This window comes from Xenopus laevis, chromosome 4L (genome assembly GCF_017654675.1).
Source record: "Xenopus laevis strain J_2021 chromosome 4L, Xenopus_laevis_v10.1, whole genome shotgun sequence".
Taxonomy (NCBI): Eukaryota; Metazoa; Chordata; class Amphibia; order Anura; family Pipidae; genus Xenopus; species Xenopus laevis.
The window spans coordinates 107,394,416-107,408,487 of NC_054377.1; the positions used below are offsets into that span (position 1 = coordinate 107,394,416).

The 14,072-nt window shown below is 36.9% G+C and overlaps 1 protein-coding gene across 2 annotated transcripts in view; it reads right to left on the minus strand.

The window, feature by feature from the left end:
* The window catches only part of vav3.L (vav guanine nucleotide exchange factor 3 L homeolog), a 126,408-nt gene that overhangs the window by 35,026 nt on the left and 77,310 nt on the right, over nucleotides 1–14,072 (minus strand). For both annotated transcript variants that reach the window (XM_018258649.2, XM_041590584.1), the window contains exons 15-19: nucleotides 13,527–13,636; nucleotides 7,516–7,617; nucleotides 6,339–6,430; nucleotides 4,770–4,792; nucleotides 1,851–1,893 (exon numbers count right to left, since the gene is read on the minus strand). In XM_018258649.2, the coding sequence (XP_018114138.1) occupies nucleotides 1,851–1,893; nucleotides 4,770–4,792; nucleotides 6,339–6,430; nucleotides 7,516–7,617; nucleotides 13,527–13,636 (370 nt within the window). The remainder of the gene's footprint in view (nucleotides 1–1,850; nucleotides 1,894–4,769; nucleotides 4,793–6,338; nucleotides 6,431–7,515; nucleotides 7,618–13,526; nucleotides 13,637–14,072) is intronic.

Genomic DNA, 14,072 nt, shown 5'->3' on the forward strand with positions numbered 1-14,072 from the left:
CTATAGAACGTTCGTCATTAATATTAGTAAGGTTTGCTGCAAGGAAATATGCCACTAGCAACAGCAATAGCCTCTGCAGGAAATTCACAATGGGGAGAAATTGTTTCTAAAATTGTAACACAAGAGAAGAAAAAGAAGAAGTGAAATCAAAACACTGTTAGTCCATAAACACTCACTTCAAAGCCAACTAGTTCAGTGTGGCGCCTATATAGTATAATTGGCAAAACTGCCTTATATAAAACGTAACTTTTAATAAAATTAGGCTAAAAAGAGGAATGCCCACAAACAACAAACCCACTGCTAGTAGCCCATAAGGCCGCAGTGCAGGAACAATGTCCTTAAAAAACATTCATTTAAAAACCAGCAAATGGTGGAAACGGTGGTATCTTAATCAGCCAACAAACATACTTCGCCTGCAAAACGCCTGCATGTTGGTCAGGCGCGCAGGCGCAATATGATTGTGTGAAAATACGTCAGCGAAAAGACGCACCAATGTCTCTATGACCTTTTTTGATGATGTCATGCGCAATACCCGGAAATCCCGCCCAGAGTAATCTCGTGCTACTAGCGCAAATGCGCAAATGCCTATTTAAACTTTGAAAAGATGAGCGCCCACCACTTATGCCCCTGAGGAAGCTGAAGTAGTCAGCGAAACACGTTGGACGGCATAGGTGGACGGTGGCAGCTTAGCTCCCACTTTGTCCCTACGTAGACAGGCAGGTTTATGCTGACAAACTTGGGGCACAAATGGAAGGGTGGGAGTGGGTAGTGTTTGCACTGTAACCAATGGTTTATACTACTACCGGCAAAGTATGTTGGTTGGCTGATTAAGATACCACCGTTTCCACCATTTGCTGTTTTTTAAAGGAATGTTTTTTAAGGACATTGTTCCTGCACTGCTGCCTTATGGGCTACTAGCAGTGGGTTTGTTGTTTGTGGGCGTTCCTCTTTTTAGCCTAATTTTATTAAAAGTTATGTTTTATATAAGGCAGTTTTGCCAATTATACTTTATAGGCGCCACACTGAACTAGTTTGCTTTGAAGTGAGTGTTTATGGACTAACAGTGTTTTGATTTCACTTCTTCTTTTTCTGCTCTTGTGTTTAGTAGTTTAATCTACACAAACTTGCAGTGTGATTGCCTTAGTTACACGGTGTTCACAGCTCCTCATTTCATTTCCTAAAATTGTAACACACCCCAAAATTTCCGTTATGGTTTTATGTACAGTATCTTAGAGCAGTTCTATATAATGGGTTTATTGATTACAGGATGTCTCCTAATATAGTTTTATTAAATGCTATAACTAACCAGCAAGCAGGTTTTTCAGGTTAATGGTTAATAATGAGTGTTAACAATAACATATTGGGTGGTAGTTAAATGCAAGGAATTTAGGACTCTCGCTTAAACTGACCCCTGTAGTAAATCTTCACAACCACTAGCTGGCACTATAGTATGGACAGCAGGGTGTTGTTAACCAATGTCAATATATGTTTAGAGGGCAAAGATATAATTAAATAACAAAAATGGTAAAATAATGTTCAAGTGTAAACACAACACTGACTCAGAGTCTCATAATCAGTCCCCCCAGGCAGGTGACATGGACACATTTCCATATTCATTGCACAATGCCCTGACAGTTTTGTAGTTTGAAATTAAATGCAAATTAACATTGTTGCTAATTCTACCAAACAAAATCAGCCTGGCACGCAGTATAAATGAGAGAAGGGTCAGAGCATGACAAGGACAAAAAAGTCATACACATATCAGGTTAAAAACTGCATCTGTGGAATCATTTGCAGACTTTAGATGAGGATTAAACTGAAAGGACAAAAAAAGGTTCTAGAGCACAAACCTGGGTCGGGATTTTTAACTGGCCTTCGAGTTCCATTCGGTTTCTATGAATAAAAAAAGAAATATTTTTATTTTTGTTTTTATACCTGTATTATTCTTATGTTTGTATTGCTATTTGCTTTTATTGCTTGTCAATACCATACAGAGTGGAAATATTTTTTTCACTGACTTCCATGATTTTATCATTGCAAAGATACAAAGGAATGATTGACAGAGGATTTAAAATGATATGCAGTTCAAACAAATATACTCAATGCAGCAATGCTCAAACAAATCCTTTACACTGTAGCTTAAAAGAGAACTTAAGCCCATAATAAACGTGATACTCCATAACAGGGCACTCCTTATAATGGTGCTTACGCCTCTTACAAGTTTGAGTTCTTTATATGCAATAGAAGTCTTGTACTGAAATAGCACAGAATATTCAAATTATATAGTTTGGCAAGTGGTGATTTGCACCAAGTTTGAAACATTCATGGAGTTAACATGTTGCACAGGGTTTTAGTGCAAATATATTGATGCAATCGCTCTGTGACCATTTGAGAACTTGCATCCAAGTTTATATGCGAGCAATTGTGCAGGAGGCCTTACTTTTAGTTATTGTCTCACACAGTGAGTTCTCATTGCTTCTACTTATTCTTCATCAATATTCCATGGGTCATTTTTCCTAAATAACAATACAGTATAGGGAAGTGGTTTCCAAACTGCACCTCCCCCCGGTAAACTTGGAGTAGTGGCTTGGGGACTCAGCTTAAATACGAGTTAGGATACAAGCTTTGGCTAATAGTTATTTTGATCTTCACAATTAGCAACAGCCAATACACCCCACTGCTTATAGTGGTCCGTATCTTTAAAGAATACTATTAAATTATGCTTTTGGCACCCTGAGAGATGTGTCACAGCTACTTGCTGCAGACTGAGAATAGGTTTCATTGTTTTCTATGGAAACATAACATCTTCCATGTTGGAAAAAAAAATGTTGCCAGCTACAATTAGCTGCAACTTTCTAGCTGGATATTCCTATGCATTCTCTTGCTGACAGACTTGATACAGTGCACAGCTTACACAAATGCTTGTAAATAAACCATTAAATCTACAGAATTTTCACTGCCTATTTATGTAAAAAAATATAAGATTAGGCCAAGTCATAAGTTGTTTTAAGGTGAACACTTACTTTCTGTCCCTGTGATAAACTGCATTAATTGGTGAGGATGTGCACTTTTTTCTATTCTTCTGTGGTGGGATTTCTCTCTGCCCCACAAACACTTTCATGTTGATTCTAATTTGGGATAGTGATGCACTCCACGTGGGACTACAGTATTTGGCTGCAGTGCAAGATATTTCTTTTGTTTTGTTTATATAATATTGTTAAGTAAAATGCAGAGCTGTCAACTCCCCCTATTTTATCGGGAATTACCAGATTTTTCTCCCGTCACTTCCCTCGATTTCTGACGATTTCTGGTGAATTTGCATGATTGAAGTTAAAAATCCAACTACTTCAGTGATGTCAGTGGAGCTATTTCTGGGGCTTCAGGAAAGGCTCTGTGCATGCGCGTAACATCACTTCCTGTGATGTCACAAACTCGTACATTTTTGGCATTTTTTACACTTGTGTGTGCTGCAATTCCCCCGGACATCATTACTCAAAAGCTGACAGCTCTGAAAATGTATGGGGTATGTTCTTATCAGCCGGTTGTGCCTGTTGTGTGTAATTTACAACTCACACTGCAATGTATGAGCAAACTGAGTTATCCCTACTAGATGTGCTGTGTGTAGGGTTGCCACCTGGCCGGTAAAAATGATGGTTGATCCCAATGTAATTAATAGGGAAAAAAGATGTATATAAATATATAGGAAGGCCAGTATTTGTTTCCGGAAAAGGTGGCAACCCTAGCTGTGTGCAGTGCAAAGAAACCATGTGCCTTGTGCAGTGCGAAGATTCTGTACAGAATCTGCTAGGTGAAGTGTGAGAGTACAGTACAGTTTGCACAATGTATTAACTGTAACATTGGGGGTCATTTATAAAATTCGCGCAGGGCAGATTGGTTCGCAAAGTGAATATATTTGCCCTGTGCATGGTTATATTTATAAAGCTGAATAAGAGGGTGCATACAGAATTGCGAATTTTTTATTCACAATGCGAATGTCTAAAGGGGCTTTATAAATATGTCACAATTCGCAAATTGCGAATCTTTATGCGCACACTCTGCGACTCAATTACGCCACAACTTTGGTGGCGGTTAAAATATTGCAAACTGCGAATTTAAGTTCGCAGTTAAGTTACTGTCAACGCTATTTTCGCGCACAACAACCTCGCACATTGGGTGCGCTCGCTCAAACTCCTGTCTCATTTGCGCGCCATTTGCGAAAATGTATTCACATTGCGAATTCGCAAAAACCGGAAAGACGGGCAGAGCAGTGCAATATATTAGCGCTCAGCAAAAAACATGCGCAATACAACCATTTGCGAAAAATATGCGCTGCGCGAACTTTATAAATGACCCCCATTATATTTATTGTTCAATACCATATGTACTGTTTGGGTTTCTTTAGAATTTGCTATGCTTGGGCTCTACACACTATATACTATGAGCACTGTAACATTATGTGCTTACCGTATGTAATATGAACAAATTCTGTATGTTTTATGGAGAGTACACTGTAAGGGTCTAGGAAGCAAGTGATGTATGCAGTGCAGGGGTTCTATACAATATGCAATGTATCTACTGTGGCAGATATAATGTAAACAAAATAATGGTGTAGGAGGCAAGCAATCCTTTATCCACTGAATGAATGAAATGGTTTGAGAGAATTCTGAGAACAAAGCCTGTCTCTTCATCCTTTGCTACATGTGCCTCTTAATGTTCACAAAACAATCACGTTGATTATATGTAAGTAAATAAAAAAACATAAAACTTACCTCATGCTTCAAACTCCCAGAATCTGAAAGGAAATTAGAGGACGGCATTATCAGCAGTTAGAGCAAAAGTAGGAAACATACAGTTGAGTGAAACCTTCCTGCTCTGGGTGTTATACAGACACTGTAATAAGATCAGGGGACGGGCCACAGCCTTTACCTGGAATGTCGACCCTCTGGCTGTTTGCGCTCTTATCACACAAAAACACATTCAAGGGATGCAAGTCAGCAATGCTATAAAGTATACTAACTATATATGATATTAGATATTATAAATGCAAAGATAGAATTAAACAGTAAAGCAGAAAAATAGTTTAAGGAATGAGTCTTAGTTTTACAAGTGCAAACTGCTCAGAATATTCAGATATGGGAGTTACATACATATTAAGGCAAGTAAACAAAGTTATGCAACTATAAGAGCTAGTGATGTCAGAATTTGTCTTTATAATACAAATATGGGACCTGTTATCCAGAATGCTCAGGACCTGCGGTTTTCTGATAATAGATCTTTACATAATTTGGAAAGTTATGTAAACATAAATAAATAAACCGAGTAGGTTAGTTTTGCTTTCAGTAAGGATTAATTATATCTTAGTTTGGATCAAGTACAAGGTACTGTTTCATTATTACAGAGAAAAGGCAATCATTTTCAAAAATTTTGATTAATTTGATAAAATGGAGTCTATGGGAGATGGGAGATGTTACCGGGGTAGCACTTGGGGGGAGGAGGGAGGGGGGTCTATGTAAGGTAGGGAGGTAGAGGTTTTTTAACTTTAGGGTTGAATTCTCCTTTAATGTAAAGACAGCATAGAGGTGCCTCCAAAATGTGAAGTTTAATCATATTTATAATCTATTCTAGTGGCCCATTATAGTATACAGACTATTTTAAAAGCGCATTACTGCATGTGGGCTTGCAAAATTCCAGTTTTAATGCATGTTACATATATTTTGGCCCATGGGACTGCTAGTGGCATATGGTGCGTGATCGGCCAGTAATTTGACACATATATGATTGGTTCCATACTGAAAACTCTGAGTGTTACTTAAACAGCCTCTATCTCACATGTAGCAAATTCTCCATGTGATATGAGGTCCACCTATTCATCAGGCAATTGTCTATTGGTGATCACACAAAGTCCTCCTTATAAAAAATATACCCTATATTACACTTTTACACTATATTTAGCTTTAAACTCTAATATAATTGAATCTTAAAGGAAAAACAAACCCTTTACCAACAAAAATGTATCTACTTTTTAACACCTTTTTTGTTGGTCTATTTGTGGATTAAGTGGCCAACACCTACTGTACTTTGTCCTGTCCTTTTTGTTGTTTGTCCATTCCTCTAAACTGAGGGTCTGGGGCTGAAGCACCTGGGCCACTTTTTTATATTGATGAGTTTTCAACTTTGGATTGTGCTTTAGGTTTCAATATATACCTTTCTTTTATTACACATAAATCTTGCATTAATTAACATTTTACATGCTATTTACATTGAGCCTTTAGGTATTATAAACATTCCTTACTTTTTCAACCTAGTATTATCACTAATATTATTAAATATAATATTACCTGCACGTCTGCAAGTGTCCACTCTTCCCAAGCACTCCTTATGGGCACCAGTCCCACACTTCTGGCAGAGGTACCCCTGAAAGAATGTTCCTCTGAAAAGAGACGGCATCATCTAGATAAGAAAGATGTCTCCAACAAGGCAACAATTACACCCACAAAATCTGTCTTTACAGTTTATGTTCCCTTTGCAGATATGCATTACACCACGGGTTGTAATAGTAGGTATTTTTAAAATCTCTAGAAAATGTTTTAGAAAGGTTAAGAACATGGGCTAAGTCAGTATCACTAAAGGAATAAATCAAACATTGAATCAAGGCAAAGGGAAAAGAAGAAATAAGACCCAGGGGGACACAAACTTGAGTCTCAAGCATATAATGAATTGGCAAAACGCACCTTACAGGGCTCTCCTGCAACCAGTCCATGCCAGCAGTCCCTAACATGCATGTCTGAATGAGAGGGGTAAAGGACTGGGGGGGCATGTCTGCCCTCATGAATGCACTTCCATCAAACACATGCAGTGTTGTGTTAACAAGGTGAACACAAGTCTCTGCGCTCTGTTTTTAAGTGCAGAGACCTGTGGCAACTTTTCATTGTGCAGGGCACAAAGTAAAAAAAAAGATGGTGGGTGTGTAAATGTGCCCTAAACAGTCTTTTTGTAGCACAGAATACTAATGCGGAGACTGAGAGATAAGTCCTATCCTGTTAGTCAGTTAGTAAACAACTGTGCAACTGAAAATAATATATCATTAGAATTACAAATTATTACAAGCATCTCTAGAAAATTCTTTAGAAGCTGCTAGAGGCACCAAAGGTAAAACTGACTATGAGCTTGACTATTAGGAAAGGAAACATTGTACGCCAACTCTATTAAAATATTTAAAGAAATAAGATACTTTATTTGGATAAGTGACAAAAACTGCTCTGCCATACAAATGTCACAGAAACAGGTTTTTCACTATATTACATTTTTTCAAAGTTTGGTTTTCCAAAAAATGTGCTCCATTGTGTTTATAGTATCAATCTGCCTCTCTCAAATGCTTCTTTCATTCGTGAACTTCTTTTCACTCGTTCTCGTTTCCATTTCTGAGATATTACTGAACACCTTGATCTTTTTTATAAACATGTTTCTGCACATGCTGTAACTTTTCAAACTAAACAATTTAGAAAAATGAGTTACCTGAGCAGCATCTGACAGACTCTACAAGAAGTAACACTTTTAAATGAGTGCATCTGAAACTCATGATAATTTTCTTTTGCATTTTCTGGACGAATGTTAGACCTGTAGGAAAAGAAGAGTGTGTTCGATTAAATCAGTTTTTATTCCTAATAGTGATAAGAAAGCTTTAAAGCTTAGGTTGAGATCAAAAAACTATTTAAAATCTCTTTTTCTCTTGCTTTTTCTTGCTCATTTGAAAAATCATAATGCACTCATACTCATATATTTTTCTTTTGTGAAAAACTTAGCCACTACTTGCACAGTACTAGAGTTTCTTTAGTATCTTTTAGGGATGCACCGAATCCAGGATGTGGTTCGGGATTCGGCCAGGATTCGGCCTTTTTCAGGAGGATTCGGCCAAATCTTTCTGCCCAGCTGAACTGAATCCTAATTTGCATATGCAAATTAGGGATGGGAGGGAAATCACTTGACTTTTTGTCACAAAACAAGGTAGTAAAAAATGTTTTCCTCTTCCCACCCCTAATTTCCATATGCAAATTAGGATTCAGATTCGGTTCGGTATTCAGCCGAATCTTTCGCGAAGAATTCGGGGGTTCGGCCGAATCCAAAATAGTGTATTCGGTGCATCCCTAGTATGTTTATTGTTATTATATTTCTAGTTATGACTTGTTATTACTTGTGCTACAAGTACAAGTTTTTTTACAGAGGGGCCTCTCCTGCTCCTTTGTCAAAAGAAACACTGTATCAAACTTTTTTCTTTCAGCTTAAATGAGAACTAAAGCATAACTAAAGAGGTAGGCTTGAAATGTTGTACATTATGTTTTGGGCTTCTGTACCAGCCAAAGGCAACCATAGCCCTTTAGCAGGGAAGATCTCTGTCTCTAAAGATGTCCCAGTAGCTCCCCATCTTCTTTTCTGCTCTGTGCTGCTGTCACTTACTGAGCTAAGGGACCAACTCTAAATATACAGTACACATAGAATATAAATGTTACAGTATAAGGCTGATTAGTAATTAATACAGATAATTACTACACGGCACCACAGAAACCAGTGCAATTAGTATCAAAATTTAATAATCAGCTCTGTAACATCAGCTTATCTAACAGGCAAACCTAATTTTCTACTTTCTAATTTGCAAACACCCTTAAGCTTAGCTTCTCAACAGCTGCTCAGAGGCCACTGAGCATGTGAGTGTCAGACACTTTCCAAGATGGTGACCCCTTGTGACAAGTTTGAAATCCTGGATCATTGCTGCTATTGAGCAGCTGAAACTTTAGGCTGGTGCAATAAGTTCAATATATAAAATATGGCATTTTAAGCCATGTCCATTTTTTAGGGTTTAGTTCTCCTTTAAACCTCTAGGGCACAGGCTTGAGCATGATCAGTTTGTTCCTCTTTCCCTATCCCCCTCCTTCCTTCCCTGCTGTAATCTAAACTCAAAGCTGTGCAAGCAGGGAGAGTGTCAGGTAGGAAGTTATGTCACACCAAGCTAACGTGGCAGCTGCTACCCTAAACAAACAGACAGAGCTTCTAGAGCTGTTTAGTCAGGTATGGTAAAGCATTCTACAGAATACATATAGCGTTCAAGCTTGCACTATTGTGGCTAATCTATTGGCAATAAACTGTCTTGGTATTTTTCTTTCTCCTTTAAGACCACGGTCTTAATGTATATTGGAAAGCTGTTTGGAATGATATTTTCTTGTATTATGACAAAAAAACAGTTTTTACCACTTCAACACATGTTTGTTTGACAACCTTTAAGGGCTGACAAAAATATTGTCATATACATAAGACAGATGCAGTAAAGATATACATGTATAAAAAGACTTCATGTTAGTTTCATGTTAGTTGCACTCTCCCACGTTTATGGAAGACTGGTTCAGAGTGAAAGCGTCTGATTCAGGTTATATATAGGACGGCTAGAGTTTGATAGCCGAAACGTTGAGGAATAAAATCACAGCCCTTGTAGCTTTTTTTCATACAAAGTCCTGTGAGTGCTTCTTTTTTCACTGAATATATGTAAATTTTACCAGGACCAAGGCATTTAACCATTTTATTGTGGAGTGCACCAGGTCGGATTCTTTATTTATATATATATATATATATATATATATATATATATATATATATATATATATATATATATATATATATATATATGTAATATCTTACATGACATTTTCTTTTCAGCAAAACTTGAAAATGTAATTTTGAAATGCGTACAAAAAAGAACAAAGGAAAGAATGTAACCATACTGAAGAGGAGCAGAACACACAAAGATAAGTTTTGCCTTCTTTCTAAAAAATGTTACTTTTTACTTGCTTAATGCACTTCTTGTCGTTTGATGGCCCACAGTGGTTTGTGCAATATGAATGTCGACTTGGGTAATGATCAGACTGCCTACTGTGCTTTACTCTTTGAATGCATTACAATTCTAAAGTGTGAAATGTTAATTTTTAAATAAAAGTTGTTCCTTGGCAATTCCAAAGCTGAAAGAGACAAAAGAGCAAACCCACTGATTTCAAACTCTGTTCAGTTCTCCATACGCAGTTCTCCCTAAGGCAGGGATCCCCAACCTTTCGAACCCGTGAGCAACATTCAGTAGTAAAAGGAGTTGGGGAGCAACACTAGCATGAAAAATGTTCTAGGGGTGCCAAATAAGGTCTGTGATTGGCCACTTGGTAGTCCCTATGTGGATTGTCAACCTATATTGAGACTCTGGTTGGCAGTGTACCTGTTTTTTATGCAGCCAAAACTTGTCTCCAAGCCTGGGATTCAAAAATAATCACCTGCTTTGAGGCCACTGGGAGCAACATCCAAGGGGTTCGAGAGCAACATGTTGCTCACGAGCTACTGGTTGGGGATCACTGCCCTAAGGGAACCAACCTACATTGAACCAAGTTATAAAACAACAACTCTCAACTAAGCCTTAATGCTGATAGTAGTACAGTACATACAACTGATAAGCACTTCCAAATGAACTGCCATTTTTAATTTGTTGAGTTGTTGGTGCCTTATAACTTAATTTATTTTGCTTTTAAAAATAGGTTCACAGCTAGATATCAGACGTTCATATAACAGAAAAAAACTACCAGCTAATCTATATTGCATTATGCAAAAATGGGAACATGAGCAGTAAACTAATAACCAAATTTAAATTATCAAACATTTAAGAACACACCATCAACATAATTTGACATCTGTGGCCTATAATGTCGCAGAAGCTCACATGCTGATTCTAAATATAATTCTGATTTCTCTCTATCTATTTATATTTTATATATTTATAGCACCTCCTATTTTACTACAATCGTGTGAAATGATCAGATTCGTCAGCAGACACTGTCTGCAGCCAGCATAGAGATTGAAAAAACAGAATGTCCATCAATTTCAAACATGTATTCAAATAAATCCTACCTAACTTGTAGCTGATCAAGAGCAAGGTAAAAACCATCTGAAGCTGTCTACATTTTGCATTTTCCTAATCAGAGCAGTTCCTTGATCACCTTCATACATAGAGAATGAATGCCAGTAACCTTGTATTTTCAGACTTGATTTAAAAAAAAGGAAAAAAGGATCATGCTTTTCTTAAAATTGCCACTACAATGGCTACAAGGAAAAAATCCACTTCATAGTTCTAATTGAGAACATGGTACACCTTTAAAAAATGTCACACTAAAAAAGAATTGGCTAATGAAAGAAACTGTAATTCTAAGCAATGTTCCAATATACTGTACATGAATTAAAAAGATATCAAAGTATATTGCTGACTGGTATTTCTTGCTACAGAAAAGTGAAGTACCCATAAGCATCCCTATTTCCTACCATAGAGATTTTTAGCCTTTCTTAGTACCATTACCGTTATTTCAAAATTCCAATTGCTTAGCCTTGCAATGATCGACACAGAATTTCCCCTGTCTCTGGTTTTAAAGTTATTTATAAATGTAACTGCTATGAAAAGCTGCATTTCTCTGCTGTATTTATCTTCTTTTCCATTTAATGCACTGCTGATTCCAAAAGAAAACCTGCGAACTGCAAGACATTGGGGCAAATTTACTAAAAGCTGAATTCTCGCCTCCTCCATACAATGCGTAACTTCATCAGACGTTATTTCGCATTGAATACGTGTATTTATCAAAATGAGAAGTTTTGTTTTGGCAAATGAACGCTGGTGTACTTTCGCCAGCGAATTTTCTCAAGCGTTACTTTCTTCCTAGTGAAACTTCGTTAACATACTTGCGCTTACGTCAATTTAAATATGGCGGGTACATACAGGTCATATATATGTCTTTATTAGCGATTGTTGGTGAAATTGCTGGAAGTGACCACTTATTATTAAAAATGTCCAAGAAAGCAAAATAAAGACAAAAGTGATCTTCTATTGTTCTAGAAATGAGCCCACCCTAAAACAAATGTGACATGAGCTTCAAATGTCTTCAAAGTGTAAATAACATTTTTAACAGTTACTAATTGTAAACATAATCCCATAATGATGTCACTGACATAATAATGTTGAGGATTTAGATTTCTAGCATCAATTCCTGGTAGAATCTGGTGAACCAGACTCTGACATAAAGGGTAACGTGTTGGAAAGTTCGCACTTTGCTAAATTTGCGGTTTAACGAACATTCACTTGAGTGAAAATTTGCCTGGTGAAACGGCTCAAAACTTCTCTAGCGTTGAGATTTTTCTCCGCAAATTGTCCGCTTCATCTTTTAGTAAATTGACGATGTCCCTGCCAATTATCATTTTGGCGAATTTGTGCAAAAGAAAATCCCACTTCGCCCCTTTAATAAATCTGCCCCATTGTGAAAACTGGAGACTTGGGTGTAAGACAGTTGGCCTGTGTTCTCACCACAGTTAAGCATCTGGAAGCGGATGCCTGGGGAAAGCAGGGGGATCAGCCCCCCCCCCATATCCACAATGCTTGTCCCTCCTATTTCAAGCCACTGTTTACCAGACCCCTGTAATCTCTCTGTTTTTCTATAATGATTCTTAATGGTTGTCAAACACAAATAGATTATGTCAATACCAGGTTTCGTACAATTTTTTAGGATATGTCTGTAACCAATGAACAATCAGGATAGACACAATCATACCAGGGACACTAGCTATATATTGCCCCACCAATCAACCATTTGTGTTGCTGACCAACAGTAGCTTGAATAGGATCTCTAAACAATCCTTGGAATAAAGGCCCCATTACCATACATCAGCTTTTCTCCCATGCACAGATATCATTCCAAAAGGGAGGGATCCTGAAAACATTAGAAATAATGGCCTAGGTGTATGCTGCCACATAATGGAGGATCCTCCAAAACAGACATATATGATGCTTTTCTGTGATCTATAACTAAGAGCAGTGCTGATCTTACCATGACCTGCAGCCAGAAAGAGCAAAGTACTGAGTGAGAAGTGTTCTTTCTAATGGGGGAACATGGATTTAAATGCCAGGAGTCTAACACAGGAAAGTATTATGTATATGTATAAAACGTGTTAATACATTAGATATTTTTAAGTGATACGGGGAAAAGTTTATTTTATTTCGAACAGGTTAGATGAAAAGATAATGTGATACTAGCACATACCTGCAAAAAACTGGAAAGTGTCACTATCTTTATTAAGAACCATGGCATGTGTAAGCCACTGACAATTTGATTTGTTTGAGTTAATCCCTCTTACTAATATACTATGAGCTCTTACATACTTTTTATTGTATGTACTGTAGCTCAATTACTTTTTCAAAATCTCCAGAAACCAAAATATATAGACTTCTTCTACTTCTTCTAGATTTTCTACTTTTTAAATAATTAAAAAATAATTTGGGAATGATCTTTGCAATGGAAGCTCTCAATTCATTTTTTTCTTGACTGTTCTTTTTCAACATTTCCTATATTGTAAATATGGCACTGATACTGTATACTGTGAATATTATAACTATATATAGAGAGTTAGATAGATAGATTTGAAATAAACATATAGCACAAATATATATATATATATATACTCACAGTGCCATTTCAAACTGTTCCAGTAATTTCTTCTTTAAATCTTTAGTTTTGCAGAAGAATTCAAAGCCATTTTGTCCCTGGATGTGTGTGAGATAGAATCCATAGGACCACTGTAAAAATAAACATCAATATGTGGTAAGTGCATTATATTTACACATACTTATTTTGTATATACTTTTTGTGTAGGTATGAAAGTATATATAACTATATTTGCATGTTCCACGTTGTTGTTGCTGCCTGTGGCTTACAACTACAGCAAGTATTTAATGAAGGGTTAGCTCTTTGGTTACCTTATAATAACCATACATCTGTTTGGTTCATATTAATCACAATCACTTAACAATGGAATCCATTAATAGCTTGTTGACCATTGAAACAAACATGTAAATGGGAATATACAGTATTAGGGCACACCCGAAGTAGCTTGGAGGCCAAACAATCATACATTATGTAGTAAAGACAAAGAAAATCAGTTATAGCTTCTTTGTCAACTATTCTGCAGTTAAATAGCTGCCCAGTTGCTGTCTTGATAATATGCCCTGAAGT